Source organism: Haliaeetus albicilla, chromosome 6 (assembly GCF_947461875.1).
Source record: "Haliaeetus albicilla chromosome 6, bHalAlb1.1, whole genome shotgun sequence".
In the NCBI taxonomy this organism is placed as follows: Eukaryota; Metazoa; Chordata; class Aves; order Accipitriformes; family Accipitridae; genus Haliaeetus; species Haliaeetus albicilla.
Window position 1 is genome coordinate 759,267 of NC_091488.1, and position 23,876 is coordinate 783,142.

A 23,876-nucleotide genomic window follows, 5' to 3' on the forward strand; every position below is an offset into this window, starting at 1 on the left:
ACACAAATTCCCTCTCCAAATTAAGTCATGCAGGTCCTGTCCTCAGACTGATGCATGAGAAACCTGAATGACTGTCAACTGTGCACAAAACAGACTCTGCATTGTAGGTAAACCCAGGCTCTGCTGATAGAACTTGACAAGAGAAAAAAACTGAAGCATGAAAAAACACTACCGCTTTCACAGAAATCTGCTGGATAGCCTCCATATTCACTGTCAGGACTATTACGGCCTTCCTTAGGGTCATCAAACAGTTTTACATCACAGTCTGGATCCAGGAAGCTCAGATACGTATGAAAAGAGGTGGTGAGAAATTCTGATAGCTTGCCTATCTTCACCCTGCAAACAGGAACGTGTGCCAAACAGCGTTAACATCCACCATTTTGATACTGATTAATGCTCACTGAGCTTTCAGCGACTCCTCCAAAATTTACAAGACCTACTGTTAAATCCACCTTTGGTAACTACAAAAGAGCAGATACTGATAACTGAAAAAAAAAAAAAAAAAAAAGTAACTCCCTGGGGAGTTGGCCAGGGGACACCGCGGCTCAGGGATTGGCTGGGCACTGGTCAGTGGGTGGTGAGCAACTGTATTGTGCATCACTTGTTTTGCATATTCTATGAATTATTATTATTTTCCCCTTCTTCTCTGTCCTATTAAACTGTCTTTATCTCAACCCACAAGTTTTACTCCCCCCCATTCTCTCCCCCATCCCACTGGGGGGGGGGGAGTGAGGGGTTCAGATAAAGACAGTTTAATAGGACAGAAAAGGAAATTATTATTATTATTATTATTATATGGTCATCACCTGCTGACCAGTGCCCAGCCAGTCTCTGAGCCACAGTGTCCCCTGGCCAACTCCCCCCAGTTTATATACTGGGCATGACGTCACACGGTATGGAATACCCCTTTGGCCAGTTTGGGTCAACTGTCCTTGCTCTGTCCCCTCCCAGTTTCTCATGCCCCTCCAGCCTCCACTGGCAGGGCAGTACGAGAAGCTGAAAAGTCCTTGATTTAGTATAAACACTGCTTAGCAACAACTAAAACATCAGTGTGTTACCAACATTATTCTCATCCTAAATCCAGAATGCAGCACTATACCAGTTACTAGGAATAAAATTAACTTTATTCCAGCCGAAACCAGGACAAACAGAAAGCACATCTGATTGTCAGAGGAAGGTACTGATTGAGGGTGGGCAAGCAAAAAGGGAGTTACTGTAGCATCATATTAAATTGCTTTTGTATGCAGATAAATGGTACACATAAGCTTAAGTACTACATGAATTACATGTTTAAAACATGTCCAATAACTGTGAAAGATAATTACTTCTTAAAAACAGAAGCCCAGCCAAGACCAAATTTTTGTATTTCCAGAGGTCTGACATTTGTTTTTCCTTATCCATTAATGACAGTCAGAGATGGTACACCTCTTGGGAGACAGATCTTTCACATTGCATCTGAGGTCCAGCTACCATCTCATTGCCACATAATAAAGCTGAAACTTCTCTCTCTGCAGAGTTCCAGTACAAGATCTGTGCACTATCACAAGTTCAAAACTGAGGCTTGTATAGGATTTAATTAAAAAAAATCATGGAGAGACCCATCTGAGGGTTCTGACATTACCTTGCACCTCCAAAATAACCATCCTCTAATTTTCTTATGGTGGCAAGAACCGCTGGATGAATGTCAGTACCATCATCAACTAAAAAAGAATAATGGAAGAGTTGAAGCTTACCAACATGTTCTTAAATTATCACGTCCAAATAAACTGTATCACTGGGTGTTCTCTACAAAGAAAATCAGACAAATCTAAAACAGAACCCACAACTACTGTCAATACTAGCTTATTCAAAAAACCCCAAACAAACAAACAAAACCCAACCCACCCAACAAGTTTCAAAGGGTTTTCTATCAAATTTCTTTGGACAGAAATAGTATGGAGACAATGGGGAGATGCAAGGATATAAAGGGGGAGTAAAACCAAAATGAAGTAGTACCAATTCAGCATATACTTGAGAAAGTTACACTGTACTTTTGGTGTTGAAACTCAGATGTTGAAACAGTCATGCCACCTGCCTCCTCTCAAACTGAGTTCCATCCTACTCCTCTGCAGTAAGGGGAGCTACTCCGCTTGAAACAGAGAAAATTAAGTTTACCAAGCATTGTGTGGGTGATGGGAAATGTCAGAGTTGGTCTCCCTGTCATCCTCCAACAAGAAGTTAGGTAAGCCAGCTCTGTCTTAAGCATCTCCACAATCATCTGATTGTCTAGAGCCAGATAGAAGTGATGCTGGTCAGTAAACTAGAGAACAGAGAAATATGGCATATGAGTAGCTGTCAGTGCTCTCCTTACTTTTTCCTATTTCCTCCCCTAAATCATTCACCAAAGCCATATGAGCTATTCTTGACCACAAAACAAACTGCATGAATTAATCTAACAAGGCTTGAGACTGTGAAAAAGAAACCCATGCTTGTGCAGAGTCCATTTCCTTACACTTGTAGGCTGACCATGAAAGAAGCAAGCCACACAAATAAAAAGCAGACAATCACACCCATGAAGTAGAATCTTCCCAATGATGAAATACAGTAACCTATGATCTGGGAGATGGAAGCACTCTAGACATGGAAGAGAAAACTAATGACAGCAACAAAAACAATGAATAGTCTTAAGAGCATGCTGGGGACTGGGAACTAGTAACTGTATGTCTCTTGGGAACAATCTGAAAGTCAAGCAGAATACAGAAAAGCTGGCAGTTACTGTGGAAAAAAGGTACATAAAATGTACAATTGTAAAATGTGCTGTTCTCACTACAGAGGAAAGCCAAGAACCACAGTAAGAGACTATTCTGGATGCTTCAGGAGCTAGAAACCAAAAAAGCTGGACAAACAATAGAAAGTACATCAAAGCAGCCACAACAAAAGTTAAGGAATCACATAAGTCTTGGGGAGGGGTGGAAAAAGGAGGCTGGGATATAGAATAAACATCAATTAGTAAGACACATAGTGGTCAAGGAGAAAACATCCTGTAAATGCATCAGAAGTAATAGGGAAACACAGAAACTGTAGGTCTGTTAATAAAGAAAGAAAGGAGGTAGGAAGAGAGGATACAGACAAGCTGAAGCATTCTATGCTGTTTTTATTGACAGAAGAAAAGTAGCAAATTATGACCTGTAATGCAAAGCGATACGAGTCCAGCCTCAGTATGGGAAGAAAAGGTTAAAGAGCACATAAATTCAAGCTGGCAAAGTCCAGAAAAATTACTTCATAGAACTTAAGGAACTAGCCAAAACAATCCCTGAGCCACCTGCAATTAGTTTTGATAATTCAGGAAGAAGTCCCAGAAATCCAGAGAGAAGCAAAAACACTGCCTGTCTTTAAAAAGGAAGAGCCAGGATCACAGACCAGTCAAGCAAATTTTAGTGCCTGAAAGCACAGGAAAACAAAGCCAGTTTGAGACTGCCAAGATAACTACAAAATGATAAAGCAAGATGGCCCAACAGTCATATCAAAAACCAATCTCAGCAAACCAGTCCAATTTCCTTCTTTGGGGGCAACTAGGTGATAGGTACAAGAAGGTGGCTGACATCTCTCAACTTTTGCAAATTTTCACACTAGCGAGCCAAAGAAAAAACACCCAAGGAGGCAGAGCTGCTTGAAAAATTGTTCTCAAAAGGTAGTTATTAACTGTTTTTTTCATAATGAGAGAGTATCTAAAAGGGGTCAGCCTTTGCCTCACACCTCATCGATGTTTTCATTAGATAACAACATGAAATACAAATGACAAAACCACAAAATTTGTGGACGTTAGTCAAGATCAACACAGATCATTTAATAGCTAACATTAGGAAGGTGAAATTAAACATTAATTCCAGCCCCCTCAGAAAAAAGTCAGGGGGAAATGTCTGGCTACAAAGTACAACAGAAAATGTTATGGAGGTTTTAGTCAAACATGGAATAAACAGGAACTGCCAGTGTGTTGCTAATGCAAAGACAAATGCCATTTTGGAATACATTAATACATACTTGATACATGACAAGATTTCAGCTGGAATATTGGGTCCTACTTACGTAGTAAGATATGGACAAACACATATTTTGAAAAAAAAATCACCACTAAGGAATTTTTCCCTAATTTGCAAAGTCAAAATTGGTGTGGGGGAACAACACAACAAATAATCTGTTATAAAGCTGCTTGTGATCAATTGATATGGGGAAGAATGGGAAGGAATCCACATTTTTTTGCAGCGTATCTCATATTGTTTGGATATTATGAAACACTACAGAAGCCACCTATGGAGTCCATTGAATGTCTTCCACTGGAATTTAAAGACTACATTAGTCAAACATCTATTTAGAAGGGTGTGAGCATTCTTTATCCTGCTTCAGTTGCACATGTTTAGAGTAGGTGACCCCTTGGCCTTCTAGTACCAACTGCTAGAATAAATCTACAGGAATAAGTGAGTTGTATTTCATTAAATGTATAAATAACAGCCATTAATTCTGGCAGGATCCAAACTTTCAGCTACATTGAAAAAGGCACTAAACAGAAAACAACAGAACATCCCTTTCTCAGCACTATTGACCCTTTCAGCAATATAATGAAAAGATTACAAGTGAATCGCTTGGGGGTTACAGTACTTGGCACGCTTAGGTGAAACTAAATTTTTCATCAAAGCAATCAGTAGAAAGGTATATTAAGTGACCTATTTCTGGAGAAACTATTTCATTAGCTAGAATGTTGGTTCAGGCAGAGATCAGTAACAACTGTGTACTATTGATTTGCTGTGTTCTCCTAAGCCAGAAGCCAAAGGCGGCAGACTCTGTATGACAGAAGAGAGATTTATCAGCGCTTCTACCATGCCGATCATCCAACACTCTGGAAAACCCCACAAAGCAAACCACATCTGCTTTATCAGCCCTGCTCCACCTAAAGTAGAGTGACAGCACATTAAAGCAAAGTGCTTCACTAATGATTAGCCATTAACTAAGCAGTGATTTCCCTGCCAGCTTCACATGCTCACCTGAGGGGTAAAAGCAAATATTTGATTTCTTATCACATACAGCTTGGACGTGCCTAACACTCCAATATGTCGGTGTGGCCGTCCACTTAATTTCATGTTCTTGTTCCGGCCTGTAAAGAAAAGAGAAAGAATAAAATGTCTCACCTAACATTTCCTGCGTGGTTTTCCACAACAACCATTTTAGACAAGGAGATCTACTTCATTGATATCAGCAAGGCAGAAGACAGATGACAGAGTGAGATGCTACAGACTGGTCCATTGTAGCAACCAGTTCTTCAAAGGGTTGATTAAAAATAAAAATTTTTGCTTCACTGACCATGGGATTGGGTCTTTTAATTATAGTCATTGCTCAGCACCCAAAGCTTCACCACCAAGAAGGACAGGCATATGCCCTTTCAGAAACAAGGCCATCAACGTGAAACAGAAAACTGCAGTGCTTTCACTGCAGAACCATAAAAATTCTTGCCCACAGAAGGCTAAATCCAAATACAAAGTACATCCAAATACAAAGACAGATTTTCATTCTTTTCACCAGGCTAATAAGCTCCACTTTTCTCAGCAGAGCTTATTAGCAGATGATCTGCACTGCACCCTTTGTTCTAACAGCCAGGAGCTGACTTCAATCTGTCTGACAAGGAATATGAGCCAAACAACCATGTGCCTGAAAAAATACCACTGTGAACATTCCCAAAGAAGTCACTGTTAAAAACAATACACCAATGTGTCAAATCATCCTACTCACCCCCCCACTAGTGAGAGAAAGCTATTATGAATTATTATGAAATAAATGTAAGGTTCAGCAAAGCCCTCCAAATGTTTCATTCGTTAAAAGTTCTTCGTGGTAGAGAGACAGATTCTTTCCCAAAAGCAGCACATGCGATTTCCCTTCTCCATATACAGGGCACACTTTATAAGACTTATTTGAAGGCTTAGCAGCGCAGCGCAGCTCAGCTCAGGGTTGGAAGGAACATTAGCAAGAACCTGACAGCCCAAAGATGTCTGATAGCAGCACGGCTTCCCTGATTTGGAGCAGAAAACTTCCCAGGCTGTCTGCTGGTAGAATGGCAACCACATTACTGAGTTTCCAGTCTTAAACCAGAAGTACTCTGACTTCTGAAAGGAAAAACATTTGATTTTTTTCTGTGTTTTTCCAGGCATTTTTTCTAAAGCCGATTTCTCTGTGGAAGTGTTTCCTGCAGGACAAGAAAAGAGTCAGCTCTTGCCTAACTCCAAGGGCACAGGGAAACTTTTATTTTGGCCACCTTTTCTAATGAGGCAATTTTTGTTTTCCCCTGTTGGAGTCCCTTATTTAAGACAGAAGTTCTAATTTTGTTAAGCTTCTTTGCACAAATGCATTTTAAATCAAAGAAATTGATTTAAATAAAAGAAATTAGATCAAAGAAATTGAGACAGTGTGAAGCAAGAAAAAACAAAACCCAAAACACCACCCTTAAAAAATACCTTGCACAGCAGTTGAGCGAGGCTTCCATGTTCAAATACCTACCCAGCATGGTGTAGAGGTTACTCAGGATGCGAGCTGGCTGCACTCTGAGCGGATGGATATCAGCGATGCTCTGAACATTGATTCCATGTTCTTGCAAGAGATTCTTAACTTGATTAGATTCTGCCAAAACAGTTACTGCGTAACAGAAAACAAAAACACTAGTAAGAAGCAATGTTCTACTCTTTTTAACTGACTTGTCTCTACTGTCACCTCTCAACTAATGCATTTAGTTGACTAAAAAGGCACAAAGACCTCACTTCTTTCTTAACTTATGAGCCTGTGAGATCAAAAGGTATACCAAGAGGGCATCAAACAGATCTTGGCTCTCTGCTTCTCAACATGTCTTGCCATCCTTGTCCACTTTGGACCACAGGGTAATTCAAGTTGGAAGGGTCCTCACGAGGTCTCTACTCCAACCTCCTGCTCAAAGCAGGGTCAGCTCTGAGGTTAGACCAGGTTCTCTGGGGCTTTATCAGTTTCTTCTGATTTCTTTCAGTACCACCAGTTTGGATCATGCAGTCTCTGCTAGCAGATAGGGCTTTTCCCCCATAAAATAAGGGGAAACACAGATTGAAAATCTTTGTTGTTTTAATACAGCACACTATAACACCACACCCGAGTCAATGGGGAACAGGTGCTGTTACTTGTAGAGCAATAAATGTTAGAGAGACCGTAAAATGGCAGAGGTAGCGGGGGGGGAAAGAAGTCCCCAAATCAGAGGAATTTACAATCCACGCCCTAATCCCACCTCTTGTCCTGCTTGAGGTTTTGCCCATGTTAGGTGGCTTACCGGTTTGGGACTAATAATTCAGTATTCTTCTCTGCATTATAAATACTTGTCAAAGAATGCTAAAAATAAGCAAGCATTTCTACTTCTACTAGAAATTAAACGCTTCAGAATAAGAAAATGCCACCTCCATGAGACACCAACGGGGGGTAAACAAGCACCTGCCCAGGTCACAGTACCATTGACAAAGGCTGCTCCTGATAAATGAGCTGGCTGCTTCTCCAGAGCAGTACAGGCCCTTGAAAAGCCTTTAAGCCCTGATCAGATGGTGTTTGCCCTCTACTGAATTTTCTGGTTTTGGCTGTTCCTGCACTGACTAAAGAAGCCACTCCCTGCAGCACCCAAAAGACAGCCGTAAGTCTGGCTGCCTCACCTCTGCGTACAGAGATCCTCCACACTCGTTGGTCCCCGGTTCCTCCGAAAAGGGGCTGCACAGAAACCTAACTAAACCGACCCATCTCCTGTTGATACAAGATGCTTTACATCTTGTGTTGAGAGAAGAACAGAGTGGCCTTGTTATGCTGACTAGCGGTGGATAAGAAAACCTGTATGTTGCAAAACGTATAAGATACTAGAGGAAATTGCTTTTGGGCAACCTTGCAATTCCCTGGGAAGATGAGAACCTTAGGCCCTTTTAGATAATTCAGGTTAAAAGTGTCAATATGGCTTGTGTTAAAAGAATGAAAATCAAGAAAGGACAGATATTAGAGTTACTAATGAACATTCTTTAGTGTCCCACTGCACAGAATCACTAGAAGAGGGTGAACTAGTGGACAAGTGAGGAAGACTATCGAAGACCACCAGACAACCTTGAAGACACCAAAGATCTCGAGCACGCCTGCACCAAGGACATTTACCTGTATTAATGAGTTCCTGGAATTCAGATGAATTTGTTAATTACTTCCAGGAAAAAAGTAATGAATATGTACATCCATTTTGTATATAATCACAACTGTTGAAAGAATTGGTGTGCATGACAGGTGGAGCAATCTCCCATGCACCCAGTGCTGCAATAAAGAATGCCTGCTTTCTAAAATTCCAAAATTGAATCTTAGAGTTTCTGAAGTACCAACTTATGGTAACACTGTCAGTCCTGCTCTTTCTTGCTAGAATCCACCAAGATATTCCTGGTCACTACAAGATTAAGTTTGCCACTCTCTAGTCCCTGACAGGTCTTAAAATTTTAAGAAATACTGTTTAAAAAAAGTTTGTTAAACCTGATCTTCCCTCCCGGAAAAAGGCAGCTAGGCAAACAACCCCCTTCTCCTTCTCACAGTATCATCAAAGCATCTACGTCCCATGCAAAAATCCACATTACTTTTCAACATGTCTTTCTTCTCTCCTGTACATAGGGACTTTGCCATCACGTAATCCAATTCACCTGGAATGATCCAAAAACTCCCTCACCTTGTACCACAACATCAGGTTTAAATCCAGTGGAAAATCTCCTGTTTAAGGGATCAATTTCACCTGCAGCAAGAAATCCCTAGAATAAATGCAAAAGAAAGAAAAAAAAGAAACGAAGCAAACAAAAATTAAGTAAAAGGCTTCTGACGGCATCTAGAAGAAACCTTAACCCATTTTCATATTTTATCAGGAGAGCAGGAGTTAAAGCCTGGTTTATTTACCCCGTCCATTAAGTAGTACATTCAATTAAAAAAATGGCTGCGATATTTTTCGGAACAACAAGAAAATGCTTATGACTGACAAAATCTGCATGTTCAGATTTCCTATTTTAGAGTTGCAGCAACTGACACAATTTCACCAGGCCAGTGAATTTTTCTGCAGCTCCACAGAGATATTCAGTGGTTCCTTTAACAAGTCCATGGCTAATACGGGACAACCCTGTAGGCATTGTACGCCACAGATTAAGGCATGCCTAGTGGAGCTGAAACAGTGCAAAATCCTAGCTCTGGGACAGCCAGGTCAGCCTGGGCACATTCCTCTAGCCTAACTGTATATCCAGTCCATTTGACAACTTATTCAGCTTGATTAGAAACAGACAATTGCATATCTATATACAAAAAAAACCCCAAACCACTCCTGAAGGCTCAGACTCACCCCTCCATGGTTCATGTACATGTTTCTACTGGAAAACACATTGTCCCCTGCCTGTCAACCAAATTGTACTTAAAGGCGAAGCCATCTCAAAACAAAATGAAATATAAGCTCACCTATTATACAAGAAACAATTACCTCTGCTAATAGGCAGCTAAGGACATACAATGACTGGCCCCAAAGATGAGGTAACTTTCCCACTGGGACACGATCCACTGAGTGAGGATTTTCATACTCCTCATCAACCTGAAAACAAACACATAAGCAAGAAAAATTACCCTAAAGTTGTGAAGAACAATCAATAACATGGAAGTATTTGAAAAAAATACCATCTATCATCTACCCTTTCTAAACTGCCATTATTACATCGAGATCTCTTGATTTTACTTTTAAGGCTGCACGTTTTCTGGGACAAGAACTATGCTTACTTTTCATATGCTGCCCCACCCTTTGAAGCTGGAGGTTGAATGGGGACTCTGCATGCAATTACAGCTTTGGTGTTAGCACTTCCCCTTTCTTCTCACCACGACTTTGCTGCCTTCCCTCTGGGCAGCTTGTAGGTAATTGTGTGTTTGCTTTCCAACCCCTTGCAAGATGACACTTCAACTTCACTGATGTCTACCTAGCTTCCTGAAGTGAAGGTGCTTTCCAAAAATGAAGGCTATTCCACCTTTCCTGTGTTAGCAAGAATGGTCAATGGGAAAATTAAGAGTAGACTCATTAGTTTGGAAAAACTGCCTTGGTTTTGCAGTATACAGATCTACTGAGGGCGGAGGAAAAACCCTCCTAGATAACATCTTTACCATAGCCATTTTAAAATTTATAAATGACAGGCAAAATCTACCCTGTTTATTTGGCACGTTCATCAGATCATCATCATCATACCAAAATTCACAAGAAGGCTCTGAACTCTTACACGCTTGTTCCCACTAGGAAGGCAATTCAGAGCTTCCACCTCAGATCTGCGAGCAAGACATCAGCTGTCGACACTCCCTGCCCAAACTCGGACCAACCCAGCAGGCTCCATACCCTTAGTGAGTGAGGGCTGAGAAGTCTGGAGTGGGAGAAGTTGGCGGGGAGGGATACAAAGGCACATAGAGTGGAAGAGCACATAAGCTCATCAGCTCATCTGAATTTCTCTGTCACAATGGGAGAATCAGGTAAACAGTAACAGCAGTGATGGCCGGCGGGAACCAAACATAACAAACAAAAAACCCAGCCCAAACCATAATCCATCTGAAACCAGTTTCTCTCTCACATACGAGCTCTGGAGAAGAATGAGCACAATCAATCAATAGACTAGACAGGCAGGGCAGTCTATGCTTTATTTCTTCTGTGAGCTTCAGTTCCTAAGTCAGCATCAGCACTTCTTAAATATATGTCTTGCTATAAGGATTTAAAACTTTAGACCTGCTCTAATACTTCTGCAGGCACCCAGATTCCCAAGTAAAAAATGTGACCATCTGGAAGCCTAAAGTTTACCATTTCTCAGCAGGAGCTGTGAGAGGTCTCTTTAGTTTTTAGATAATGTGCAGTAGTCTTTTTTTATTGCTAGTTTAGTTTTATCAGCTACAGGAAAACTAGAAAACTATAAAACCAACATGCATCTTGGCATCTATACTTTGCATGCTGAACTGGATGCTGCATTTTCACAATACCTTTTCTGGAGGGACTGCATACAGTTCAGGCATTAGCACTATTCCATTCTTCTCTCTAATAAGTATTCCTTCCAGAGCCTCTCTATACTCTTGTACCTGGAAATTTTTTTAAAAGACAGTGAGAATTCACATTACAGTCAGCAAAACCAAAACAGTAAAGTTAAAGTTCTAGTACTTTTCCAATGAAAGTTCATTTAAAAAAAACAAAGGCGGGGGGGGGGATCATGACTTGCTGATGGAAGATCAGGGTTCAAATTCTCAGAGACTGTTCCAGCATCTCAGTATTATCAGCCTCAGAGACATGAACACCCATCTTTAATCTGTAACACACTGCTGCAGTACAAAAATTCTGACATATTCCTATCAAGAAGTCACTGGAACAAATCCTACATGAAATTTGCAACAGATGACAATGCAGTGACATGCATGTCAGGACTGCCAATATCCGCAAAAGCATAAGGTGTATAAATTGTTAGCTTTCTACCATGCACATTTGTCTATGATTTTCTGAATTCTGCTTTGCAGGACTGGGAAATCAGTTTCTCTTAACTGATTCACTTAAAAATTTGCCCCATGGAAAACTTAAAATAGATTTAAACTGTTTAAAAATATCTGAGTTAACTGAGCAGAAAATCTTCTTGTTCTTGTGTTGTTAGACAACATATTATGAACAGGAATACCAGACTGGTACAAAACATAAACATTTAATATTCTTTTTACCAGATCCCTTATTTTGTTCCATTTCTTAACTACCCCATTCCAAGTTTTTACTTACAGGGAAGCTGTTTTCAGGCACTACCAGCACCTGCCTCTGAAATCCTATTTCTGCTATCTCTTTCTGAGTACAGTGGAACTTGCGCAAAATAAGGTACCCACAGGTTCATGTTATGGTACACTGATATTTTCAGTATCCTGTCTTTCTCCACTCTTTTTGAGTCCTCAGGGTCCTTATTTTTTCCAACAGTTGCTGCCATTGTAACCACTTGTTTGCAGCAGTAATTGGGGAAGACTAGACACTCACCTGCATGTCTCAGTGACTCATTCAGCTATATTTAAACGGTGGGAACAGAGAGCAATTGCCTGGTCTGACCATGCCCTAGCACAGCCTGTCTCCACACCATAAAGGCAACCAGGAACATACCGTCCCAGATAATCCAACTAAGTTCTAGATACTGCTTTGTGAAGTGGTATTTTATTGACATGACTGAAATTTCAGTAAACTTTCTGATTTCCCCCCTCATGAAATAATGCTGTTTCTCTCTCCACCAGACTATTTTTACTGCATTCAGGAAAGCGACTTATATTTCTAGTGTCAGTAAATAGTTCACTTGATTTACAACATCTGGTACAGAAAGAGAGCTTTTTGATCAGAAATTCTCTGTTTTGTTTCTGATGCCATTTTATTTATTAAGGCATTAAGTTTAGCAATCTCCTGTCCCTCTGCATACTAGGCAATTTTAAATCACATGTATTTTTTACTTCCTTCAAGCCACCAACCTACAGAAGTCCTGGTATGAATACATTTAGTCCCAGCTACTTGTCGCTCTTTAATTCACCAATACCCTCCAGGTGCCACTATAACCTTTGGAGGGCTACAATCAGTTTAGCTCCCCTGACCACTGGATGCTTGACACAGTAAAGGCATGAAGTAACTTAGGGAATTACTGAAAATGGAATGGCTCCTCATAATCCAACCCCAAATCTTCCTGAATGTACAAAAGGACTGAAAGTACTATGAATCTTGTTCTCAGCAGCCAAGCCACAGAGGTCAGTGGAAAAAGAAGTTGGTCTTATCCTGAAGTAATTGGGAAAGGGGCATCACGGTTGGTGGTAAGACAGAACCAGGCAAATAAACCCCGTTCAGCCCAGTTTCACCACACCAGCTAACGGAGCCACTCAACCTGGTAGAGAGGGCAAAGAGGTCCCAGTGTGCACAACACTGCAGCCTCTACGACGTCACGAACTCCCCAGAAGGTGAGATTGGCTGAAGACTACTCCCACCCTGCTGGTGGGGTATCCAACTGATATCCAAAATAAACATGGAGCAAAGCTACAAAATACTGCAGGTAAATGGCTTTGCATCTCCATTGAAAGTAATTTCTTCTTTCCTCACCTGAATTTTGTCCTCATTAAATACTCCATCAATTAGCAAGTATGTCCAGAATACCGGCCACTCACATTCAATATTCTCAAAGAGCTTGAGCTCAGCAGGATCATAGTGCAGCCTGCTTGGATCCTAGAAATTCAATCATACTCATTTAGTCACAGTGCTAAATTAGTCACTCATATTCCAATCATAATGGCAGCCCATTTTATACAAGTGATTAAAACCAAGAAACCAATAAAACCACCAGAAATAGTTCCCATGCAGTCTCTTGACTTCTTTTTCACATTCAGTCTCAAACTCATTTAATCATTCCCTAGACAAATCAACCCTTCCTAGTCTCAGACTCTAGGTGTCACCCAAATAATCTTGGCTCTGCCTCAGTTCAAAGACATTTTGGGACACCTCAGATACACTGCTTCCGCTTAGGCACCATAAGCCTATTTAAGGGTTAATTTCTTACAGAATTATGAATTAAGTTCTGCCCTTAATAATTGTTTTCCAAACCCTTAGCCTCCTTCAGATATGTGTCATTTCTAGTGTGGATACCTGGACTACCTTCAAATCCACTAAGATGTCTTAACAGCGATACAGAACTTCACCCCTTCATGTAAATGAGACCAAAAAAGTCTATAAACAAGAGATAAAATTCTTCCTAATGCCTATTGAAAATATGCATCAGAAGTACCTCTCTGGGTGTCTTGTAACCATCTCGGAGAAAGCGACAGCAGCCATAGCGGCCCTGTAAAAACAGACAAAATTATAGAAATCTTCACATACTGTTCTTCCTCACAGACTAACATCAGCATAAAAGTACGTGCTGAGTTTTAAGTGTCACTTAGGGATTCTTCCTCCCTCTCTTCCACACACAGACAAACCAAGTCTGGCAACCCTTGTTTAATCAGGATTTTTGGTTGAGAAAGGGAGGTTCTATTTTCCAAAGGGAAAGAGAAGGAGAATAAAGGAAATCCTTACCTGCAATTTGGATATGATTTCACTCTTGGTTACATTAACAAGGTTTAGATCCTCCACTGCAAAAGCCGGGTAAGAAATAATAGAGAGAAGGCCAGCATCTATCTCCTTTGACGTGGATGCCCTCGGCAACATGGAGTATAGAATAGACTGAGCAAAACAGGAACAGAAGAGAGGGATGTAAAACAATTTGCCTACTTCAAGACTATGTCAAGTGCAAACAGAATAGACTATACTATTTGCAAACTGACAGGGAACTCATTGCATAATTATTTTTAACTGAGAATGAGAATGCTTCACACCACTCACTTCCACATGATCTACTAGAAACAGGGTTAACAGCATGGCTGAAGCATGGCAGATGGCTGAAGTCATCCTTATTACGTTAAGTTCTTGATTCAGTTAACCAATATTTCATTTAAAAACAAAAGGGTGCTGGGGTTTTCCCTAGCAAAGGAAACAGAAGGCTAATTTTTACCTGACAGTGTTCTACTTCATCAGGCAGAACATGAATCACTGATTTGTGTCCTCCATGAGCTCCAAAAAGATCTAGTTCATCAATTGCTTCCAAAGCAGCCTTCAAAAAAAAATGAAACAACCACCCCAAATCATTAAATACCTTTTAAGCTAAGTACCTTTACACCCTAGCACCTGCACTTACCCTCTGAAGCAAATTATGTAAGACAGAAGTTTGCTCCACAGACATTTTTTCATCTTTAAAGGGAAGCTTGGCAATATTTTAGAGAAAGTAACTATTTCTGTCTTTCTGCTAGTGGGATACAGGACTGATGTGCTGGTGATCCTTCTTAAAATTTAAAGGCAATGCAAAACAATGGGGAGCTGAGCTTCCACTGAGATAATATCTAAATATTAAAGTATTTAGTAAAAAATGCTTCTTCTGTCCTATATTCCAAAATAACCCCCATTTCAGTGGCCTTTCACTCCTCCTGCCTGAAGGGCTGTTCGAAGAGGAAGGCTTGCTCACAGCACCCCAGAATCAGCAGAGGCCAGTGCCCCAAGAAGAAAGCATCGCTGTCTCTCTCATACTATCGCTTCCCAAGGGACAGAGAAATGAGACGTCTGCTGTCTGCACAGCCACCCGAGGCACACCACGCTCCACGTCAGCAGGTGAATCACATCCCACGCCTCTCAGCCTTAACGCATTTGCCTAGTGAAAACATCAGCAGCCCATCCACTGACTCCATTTGGGCACTCCTACTTTAACCTAGCAGGCTACAAAGCCTGGCTTTGCAGAAGGAGGGTGTGCAGCACCGCGCAGGGAATGCGGCAGGAGGAGAGCAAGGACCGGACGCCCGGAGTCAGGCTAGCAGAGCTTTCCCCTGAAACGCAGATTCACAGGGTTGCAGTAGCACTGAACATTGCTCCGTGCCCATTTTTGTCCTGTAGGTTCACGGTGATGTCAATCTCTGACAAAGGAAGGATCACACGGTGCGGCTTGCCTTATTCTCTATTTTTCTTCTTCCTTCACAAACATGGGTTTACTAGCTCTGCAGAGCCTCTATCTAGCCAACAGTCTTAACGGTGAACAAAAGGCACTGAGATCAACTCAAAGGCACCTGCTCTGTGCTGTACTGCTGCCACAGGTAGCCACACAAAGCAGATGTGGGAGAGAAATGTTAAGAGGGAGAATTCCAGAGGCAGATTAAAAAAAAAAACAAACAAAAACCATCTACCTCACCCTCTGCAGCAGGGCCTCCAGCGTGCCTCCTGGTCCCCACCCCAAACAGCACTTTTACTGAACCCAGAGCCGCAGAGATGCAAAGCTGTGCGGCAAGTCCCACAGGTTGTCCTGACATCAACGCACCCAGAAGTTGTGCAGGGACCACAGCAACCCACATCAGGCTGTTCAGCACAAAAAAATTCATACCGGACAGCTAAGGAATAACCTTCCCCACAAACGCTGCCCCACCACTGTTTGACTGAACTGTGGCCAAGACCCGCAGTTTCTCCCTCTTGCGGCCACACAAGATCTTGGTAACCAATAAATCCTTCTGAAACGCAACTACACCTTTGACCTTAACGATATTTGGCTTCTGTCAGTCCCCCAGATGCCATGTAAAAAGGCAGCTGTCAATTACACATTTACATTTACAGCCTTCTGAGCATCATTTAGTATCTCTGTGACCTTGTGGTATGGGGGAACCAGAAACATCCACTTTCTTTTAAGTAAGTCTTTACTCATTTTTCTCTCCAAATTACATGTGAGTTATTTCTCAGACTGATATTCTGCTGTTTTCCAGAATTTACATCCAGAGGGACCTTGGCAGGCTAGAGAGGTGGGCCCATGCGAACCTCACGAAGTTCAACAAGGCCAAGCACAAGGTCCTGCGCATGGGTCTGGGCAATCCCCAGCACAGATACAGGCTGGGCGGAGAATGGATTGAGAGCAGCCCTGCGCAGAAGGACTTGGGGATGTTGGTTGACGGGAAGCTCAACATGACCCGGCAATGTGCATTTGCAGCCCAGAAAGCCAACATATCCTGGGCTGCATCAAAAGAAGAGTGGCCAGCAGGTTGAAGGAGGGGATTCTCCCCCTCTACTCTGCTCTCAAGAGACCCCACCTGCAGTACTGCATTCAGCTCTGGGGCCCCCAACATAAGAAGGACACGGACCTGTTGGAGCGAGTCCAGAGGAGGGCTGTGAAGATGATCAGAGGGCTGGAGCACCTCTCCTGCGAAGACAGGCTGAGAGAGTTGGGATTGTTCAGCCTGGAGAAGAGAAGGCTCCAGGGAGACCTTGTAGCAGCCTTCCAGTACCTAAAGGGGGCCTGTGGGAAAGCTGGAGAGGGACTTTTTACAAGTGCCTGTAGTGACAGGACAAGGGGTAATGGCTTTAAACTGAAGAAGGATAGATTTGGATTAGACATAGGGAAGAAGTTCTTCACTGTGAGGGTGGCGAGGCACTGGAACAGGTTGCCCAGAGAGGCTGTGAATGCCCCATCCCTGGCAGTGTTCAAGGCCAGGTTGGATGGGGCTTTGAGCAGCCTGGGCTAGTGGAAGGTGTCCCTGCCCATGGCAGGGGGGTTGGAACTACATGATTTTTAAGCTCCCTTCCAACCCAAACCATTCTATAATTCTATGACTTAAGCTTACCCTGAAAACATCACATATAATATTGGGGCTACAGGATTAAGATAAAGGCACAGAAAATCAGAGGCCACTTTATGAGACTGCTCCTCACTGAATCTATCAGATTCATGCCTCAATGAATCTGGTACCCTTCTTGCAATCCTTGGAACAACTGTGCTGAAGTCCTTCAATGACAGCCATTATCACAAGGATTTTGCACCGAAAAATACTCACTCACACCCAAACAAAAATTCTTATACAATCAGTTAACTATCGCAATGGCCAAGAAGACTACGCAAAGGAAGCAATCAGGTTTGTTAGAGCCCTTCAGCATGACAGAACAGCCATGAAGGAGGTGTCAGGAAGACATTCTTACTTTGGCCATCCCTACGGAGCTTGCGTTCAGTTCAGGGATGCCCTGGTTTGTCTTATCACCACGTTCCCAAATTCCGTAATCCTGCAACAACATCATCAAGAAAAAATTGGCATGGTCACATACAAACCCAATGTTTTCCCCCCTCATCCCACAACAAAACCAGAGCCCTGCATGAATCACTGTCTTCACAGAACACAGAAAGCCCTTTATCCTTCTCCCTGTGCGTGCCTCTCTCCATGCCCCTTCAACTCATCACTTGCCAAAAAGTTTGTTAATGTTTTGCTCTTTTTAGAAACGTCCATGAGATTTTAATGAGACATCAGGAAATACTATTAAGTATCAATAAAGAAAAACTATTATTATGATGGAACAAATATACCTCACCCAGGCAGCCATAAATCCTTCACAGCCCTCCCACCATCTCCAAAGATGCTGCTCGCAATGTAATGTACTGACAGGTTCTGCTATCTTCTCATGGAAAAAGTAGTTTGTATTTTCCTTCTCCATCAATAAATACTTTTCCACCCACATCTGAGCAGCATTATAGTAGTATGGTATAAGTTAAGTAGTATAAATAACTACTTACAGCGACTTTGTAAGCAGCTTCTATGTAAAAAACAAGATTCTGAACAAAGGTAACTTCATCAAGGGTGAAGATAATACGTAACCCTGATTAAAAGAAGGGAAGAGAGTAATTATACTGTATCAGAACTGAAATACTTACTCCTCAGTGGGTTTCATGCTTTTGTTTATGTGCTACCAACTACTGCCCACTGAAATCAATGGAAAAACTCAAGCTGATTTCAAAAGATCAAGCAGCAAGCCTCAATACTCACTGCTGATAAAACAGTTCAAATGCCACCAACCCACACCGTTTCAAAGAACAACCAAAAACCACCCTTGGGAGGGTGGCATTCAGACACAGTGGGTACAAAGCAGGTAGGTCTGAGCCAGCTCTGGCTCTCAAGAGCAGCGCATCCCAATTCCCGCAGCTCCCCACCCCTCCGCCCGCTTAGTGCTTTACCAAGGGACCACCAGGTGCCGGCTCTGCAGGGGTCAATGGCAAGGGGCTCTGAGGACAGAAGACCACATAAGGAAACAAATCCTATCCTCACAGGAGTACAGCTGAGAAGAGCACAAAACAAAACAGTGCCAGCAAGAGGAGGAACACAGATGGCACTAGTGGCACCTGACTTGATGTCCCCACTCTCTGAAGAAACCCTGTTGTCCATTAGGATGCCCTGCATTGTTTTCAAACACAAAACTCTTCTCTGACGTGACTCTGAACAGCCCACGTATTCGTATGCCAGCAAACATTAAGGGAATGGACGCTGCCAGTTACTATAAACATGAAACCCTAACTAAGCCACATCTCTTTTCCAGATAAATATTACTTTCTTCTGAGTAACAACCATGTAAAGGTCTTTGCAGTTAGTTTTTTTTTTTTTTCCTTTTTAAAAGATAATCAGAATAGAAAAAGACTGCGACAATAGTCAAAGATAAAATATATTCTGCTTACCTGAAGCAGTCATCTGTGCCAAGAAGAGCAGGTACAGCGAAGTTGCATCCACTTGTAGATGCCCCCACTGGTCGTCCCCAACCACTGTTGCACAGGTTGCAGAGTTATACTTGGCATGTAGGCAGTCTTTGGTACTCTGTGTGCATTTGAACTTCTCTACCTTATCTACCTAAAAAATAAGATCCAGAAATCTCAAATCTGAAACATTTCAGAAGAAATTCTCCAAACTATTTCAAAATTAACAACTTTTCTTAGGTGAGGAGAGACTTGAGGTTTTAATTTTTGTTACCCCACTTCGGTGTGTTTTGAGTGCTTAAACACAACTCTAACTTTAGGCTCCAGCTAAATCCACATCTCTTTGGGAAAGAATAAGATGAAATTACCTTGTTGAGTTCAGATCTTGGTTACAGGCATGCCTCTTGGTGAAAATCACTTTGCAAAGGCAAAACTGAGATTTGCTACGAGCACAATCTCAAAAAGGTGCAAGTAAGATCAGAGTTTTGCTCAAGAGTTTTTTTTAAAACTCCGCACAACACCATCTACATGCATGCAAAAACCTCACTCTACAGAAAAGACACAAGGAATACACACTTCAGATGAAATGCTTTGTAAATGCAACACGTACTAGTTCAACTCATACCTGTCTCATCATGCACTGTAGGAGTCCCCGCATCAGCTTCACAACGTTCTGCAGGAACAAAACAGACCAGTGACACTCTCACAGGGCCAGCCTCATCAGCTGTTACAAACAACATTCAAACGTGACAAAGTTCACACCCCCTACTAATAACGTCCTGCCAAAGGTAAAAACATGTGTATTTGCCTGAAATGCTCTACCTGCCTTTTCTTTTAATATATACACTGGTTGATTTTTATTCCCACATCCCTATCTAGGAGAACAAATCTTTCCCCAAAGGCCCTCTCTAAACAGTGGAACAACTCTCTGTTGTCCTTCTATCCACCTAAGGAAGTAAGAGGAATGCTACATCTTGTAAGATTAATGTTGATGATGATGACTTTTAGAGTGACGGATCCAGGGAACACTGGTAGGTGACTGCAAGACATTGACATGACTGGAAAACTTGTGGAGTTCTTCCCCTCTTTATACAGTACAACAGAAAGCAGATGACTAAGAAACGGCCTTTAGTGCATACAAAGAGAAGCTCAAGATTTTGTCGTAAATGAAGAAATCAACCCCATCTTTTTATCCAAAAATTATTATAGCCTCAACATATGATCATGCAAACTGAGTCAAGGTTATTTTGTCACCACAGATCTCCCTGGTTTGAGCAGTACATGTCAGCATCAAATTTACCCACTGCCTTCAAAACAACAGCAGGACACCGACACTAAGACTCCCTCACTTCCCAACTAACCCACCTCTACCCTCTCGCTTCTGATACCCACTTTCCCAGCTGCACATTATAGAAATTAACTGTGTGAGTTACCTCCCCTTCCAATTCTCCAGCACATAAGTCTTACCAGTTTGGAGATCACTGCCTTGTCTGGTTTGATCAAATGTGTCTATATACCATGTACGAGTTCCGTGAGATGACACAAGTGCACATTTCAAAGACTGCTACTTTAAATAGCACGCGCTTCCTTATGGGGAAGAACGGTCTAGCAGATAAATTGCTACCTGAGGATCCAGGCAACCTAGGCTTGATTTTCTGCTCCATAATACACCTCATGTGGGATCTCAAGGTTTAATCAGAGGCTTGTAAATCTGGGCATAAAATCTCTCAGAAGCCTAATTTTCAATGATCAGCCAACTGACGGAAGTTTGATTCCTATATGTATTTCTTTTGTTTATATTTTAATTCAGGTGTTAGTCTCTCTGCCACAGTTCTCTAAAACTTGCTTGCCAGAAGGCTGCCAGGAACACTGTACACCCCGTAATGCACAGATACTGATGTGATAGGAACAAGACAAGTACCCCAAGATGGGAAAACCCTCCCTGCCAGATCCTAGACACAGCAGCAATGCGAATGCACCGTTCGAAACCACTACCATATGAAAAAAACAAACAGTGTAACTGGATTACACTGAACTTTGACATACCTGCTCGAGCTCGTAGGCTTTGGCCTTATCCTCATCCCGGTCTGCGTTCTTCCGATAAGCCATCCCCAGCCCCCACACTGCCAGGATGCTGTAGATGTTGTCCCGTACCCAAGCATCCTTATGGTCCTTACTGGCTGAAAGTAGCCCCGTAACTGGATTCTAACCATGGGGGAAGGAATAAAGAGCAAACATTACTACCTGAAATCCCATCTTTCCAGGTCAAAGGGAAATAAAACAAAAGAGAGTGCCAAAGATGATTTCACACTGATTGCACACTGCGGCTGCTCACAATTTTGCAACAGAAGTGAGGTCCCATCTTTCTTTCCCAAACTCAAACAAGTGAAATGCAAAATTTCTTTCAACACTTCAAGATACAAAGCTTATGCCATCCAGCTGGGCATCCTCATCCCCACAAGATTATTAGCAAAATCACTGAGTGAAACTTGAAACACCTTGAGGAAACAGGAATTTAAATGTTACACATCTGTAAGGAAAAGAGGGTACTGAGTTAACATTAGAAACTGAGCCTGGGATCTACTCTTCTCTATGCAACTGGTCTGTGGCAGTAAAAATCCTGAGGAAGTAAAAAAAACACTACTTCCCTTCTAGGAAATTAAAAAGGTATTTCTATTTATTTACCTGCCTGGTTTATGACAGCTAAAGCATGAATGCATGCAAAGCCTTTTTATATCCTCCTTTGGAAAATGTACAGAAAGACAAATTCTGATGGTGTTGAAAAGCAGCAGTGTCTGAAAACCAGCACACTGAGTAGTCTCCTGCATCCCAAATACTCCATTAATTTTTTCATTGCATCATTAATTCCCATCATTTCATTATCATTCATTTTTAAGACAGTCTCTCTCAGCTGTATGTTCTTCACTACCAAAAAAATGAGGGAGAGAGGCAAAAGGTCTATAGAGCTTTCAATCGAGCCTTTACAGCAAATTTCAGTGAACAAAGAGCAGTTGCCATGGCTGGTGTGACAAGGGGTAAAGATTACAATAATAAAGGTAAGTAAAGCTAAAAAGAATACATATACCAGTTTCTCACTTCTGCCACACACCAGTTCACTCAACCCCTTCCGTAGTTATTTTTAAGAAAGAAGTTTCGAGGGGGAAGAACTTCAATTACTATTTCCTGGGCTTTGCATGTGACAATTGAACAAGACACGGGTGACAGCCTGACACACACGACTGGGCACAATCAGTGCTATTGTTACGGTTTAAATACGGCTATGTCTAGTGGCTCGCTGAGAGCAGAAACACGTAGTTCTGCTGAAAGTCCCTCAGCACGGTCTTTACAAACCAGGTAACAACAGCAGGACTACCTACTCATCTATTTGCTGGGGAAAGTAGCACATACGAACCCAAGGAGCTTAAAAAACTTCCTTCTGAACTTGAAAAGTCAAACCAAGAAGTAGGAGAAGAAGAACAAGTGCGCGAGCAAAGAAAGCAGACCCTGCTTCCAGCTCAGCGCTGCACCTGAGTGGCAAAAACCAGGACCTCGAAAGGCAGAATGCATATTCACAGTATTTTAAATTTTACTTTGCTTCCCTCCTCCCATGCAGCACAACAGATTTCTACGTACCTGCAGCCCTGGCTTGACAGAGATAACCCTGCTGCCTGAGAAACGATCACTTTGGTTTGTTTTTCCCCACCAAGATGGAAATCCTGGAAAAATGGCCCACGCAAGACTTTAAAAGACCATTCAGACCCCAGGGAGGGACCTGCCTACCTTCAAGAGGCTGCATTAAACACATCCAACCCTCCTAATTTGCCCAAGTAAGCACTGCATCTCTTCACCAGCTGAGCAGGACATTTTCAATCTATTGCAGTAGAAAACCATAAAGAGTATAGATACAGAAAACAAATCTAGAAACCCGCCTTGCAGTATCTCTCTGAGCCCTCTTGGGAGATCATTGTCCCTCTGCCTTTCTGCTAGCCTGTGACTTGCCTTCCACACACAGAAGAAAATGTATTTATCTCCTTCCCCCACCTCTGAACTCTCCCCAGCATTGAGCACTTAGCGGAAAAGGCAGCACTAAGTCACGAACATGTGTCCAAGCACTGTAAATAGCAATTACAAAATTCCAGGTCACTGGTATAAACTCCCATATTACCATTAAGCTACCCTTTTTATTATTGTTAACTATTAATATCATTAAGGCACAGCTTTCACAGGGCACGTTTGGTCTCTGGCTCTCAGAGGCTCCATCTCTCCTCTAATCGAGGCTGTTACTGGCATCCTCATCCTATAAACATGGAAATCAAGGCAGGCACTGGAAGCCAAAGTGTTTTGTCCAAGGTCATCCCACAGACAAAAGGCAGAGACAGGAGCACAACTCAAAGCATGTCCTGCACCCCAGCACAACGAGAGAGCAAAGTCATCTTCTCACACCACTTATACCATGTTCTTGCATTTGTTTCTAATGAGATTACAATAATTAGTACACAAACATTAATTCACAGGCATCTGGACCGTGTGCCCACAACAGCAGTCAGTGACAAAAATCTTACCAACCTAAGCACTTTGGGTCCTAACCTCTTCCTTCACTGCCTTCCAGTTCCTTGTAACTCTCAGCAACTAAGTATATCTGGGACCTGATTTGTGCAAAAACCGCTGTTGCTCTCATCTTTACGTACTGGACTGTTTTAACCAAAGCATGACACTGCAGAGCACACCGAGTCCTCAGAGCCCACCTGGGTGAAGCGAGCACATCAAGCAGAGTAC

General features: G+C 42.1%; 1 protein-coding gene across 2 annotated transcripts in view; it reads right to left on the reverse strand.

Moving 5' to 3' along the window:
• Nucleotides 1-23,876, reverse strand: part of PHKA2 (phosphorylase kinase regulatory subunit alpha 2) — a 43,250-nt gene that overhangs the window by 18,340 nt on the left and 1,034 nt on the right. For both annotated transcript variants that reach the window (XM_069784772.1, XM_069784773.1), the window contains exons 2-18: nucleotides 21,147-21,305; nucleotides 19,726-19,773; nucleotides 19,086-19,254; nucleotides 18,153-18,235; nucleotides 17,567-17,647; nucleotides 14,580-14,678; nucleotides 14,105-14,251; nucleotides 13,818-13,871; nucleotides 13,139-13,261; nucleotides 11,026-11,121; nucleotides 9,506-9,613; nucleotides 8,717-8,795; nucleotides 6,523-6,657; nucleotides 5,019-5,128; nucleotides 2,155-2,299; nucleotides 1,622-1,700; nucleotides 173-336 (exon numbers count right to left, since the gene is read on the reverse strand). In XM_069784772.1, the coding sequence (XP_069640873.1) occupies nucleotides 173-336; nucleotides 1,622-1,700; nucleotides 2,155-2,299; nucleotides 5,019-5,128; nucleotides 6,523-6,657; nucleotides 8,717-8,795; nucleotides 9,506-9,613; nucleotides 11,026-11,121; nucleotides 13,139-13,261; nucleotides 13,818-13,871; nucleotides 14,105-14,251; nucleotides 14,580-14,678; nucleotides 17,567-17,647; nucleotides 18,153-18,235; nucleotides 19,086-19,254; nucleotides 19,726-19,773; nucleotides 21,147-21,305 (1,879 nt within the window). The remainder of the gene's footprint in view (nucleotides 1-172; nucleotides 337-1,621; nucleotides 1,701-2,154; nucleotides 2,300-5,018; nucleotides 5,129-6,522; nucleotides 6,658-8,716; nucleotides 8,796-9,505; nucleotides 9,614-11,025; nucleotides 11,122-13,138; nucleotides 13,262-13,817; nucleotides 13,872-14,104; nucleotides 14,252-14,579; nucleotides 14,679-17,566; nucleotides 17,648-18,152; nucleotides 18,236-19,085; nucleotides 19,255-19,725; nucleotides 19,774-21,146; nucleotides 21,306-23,876) is intronic.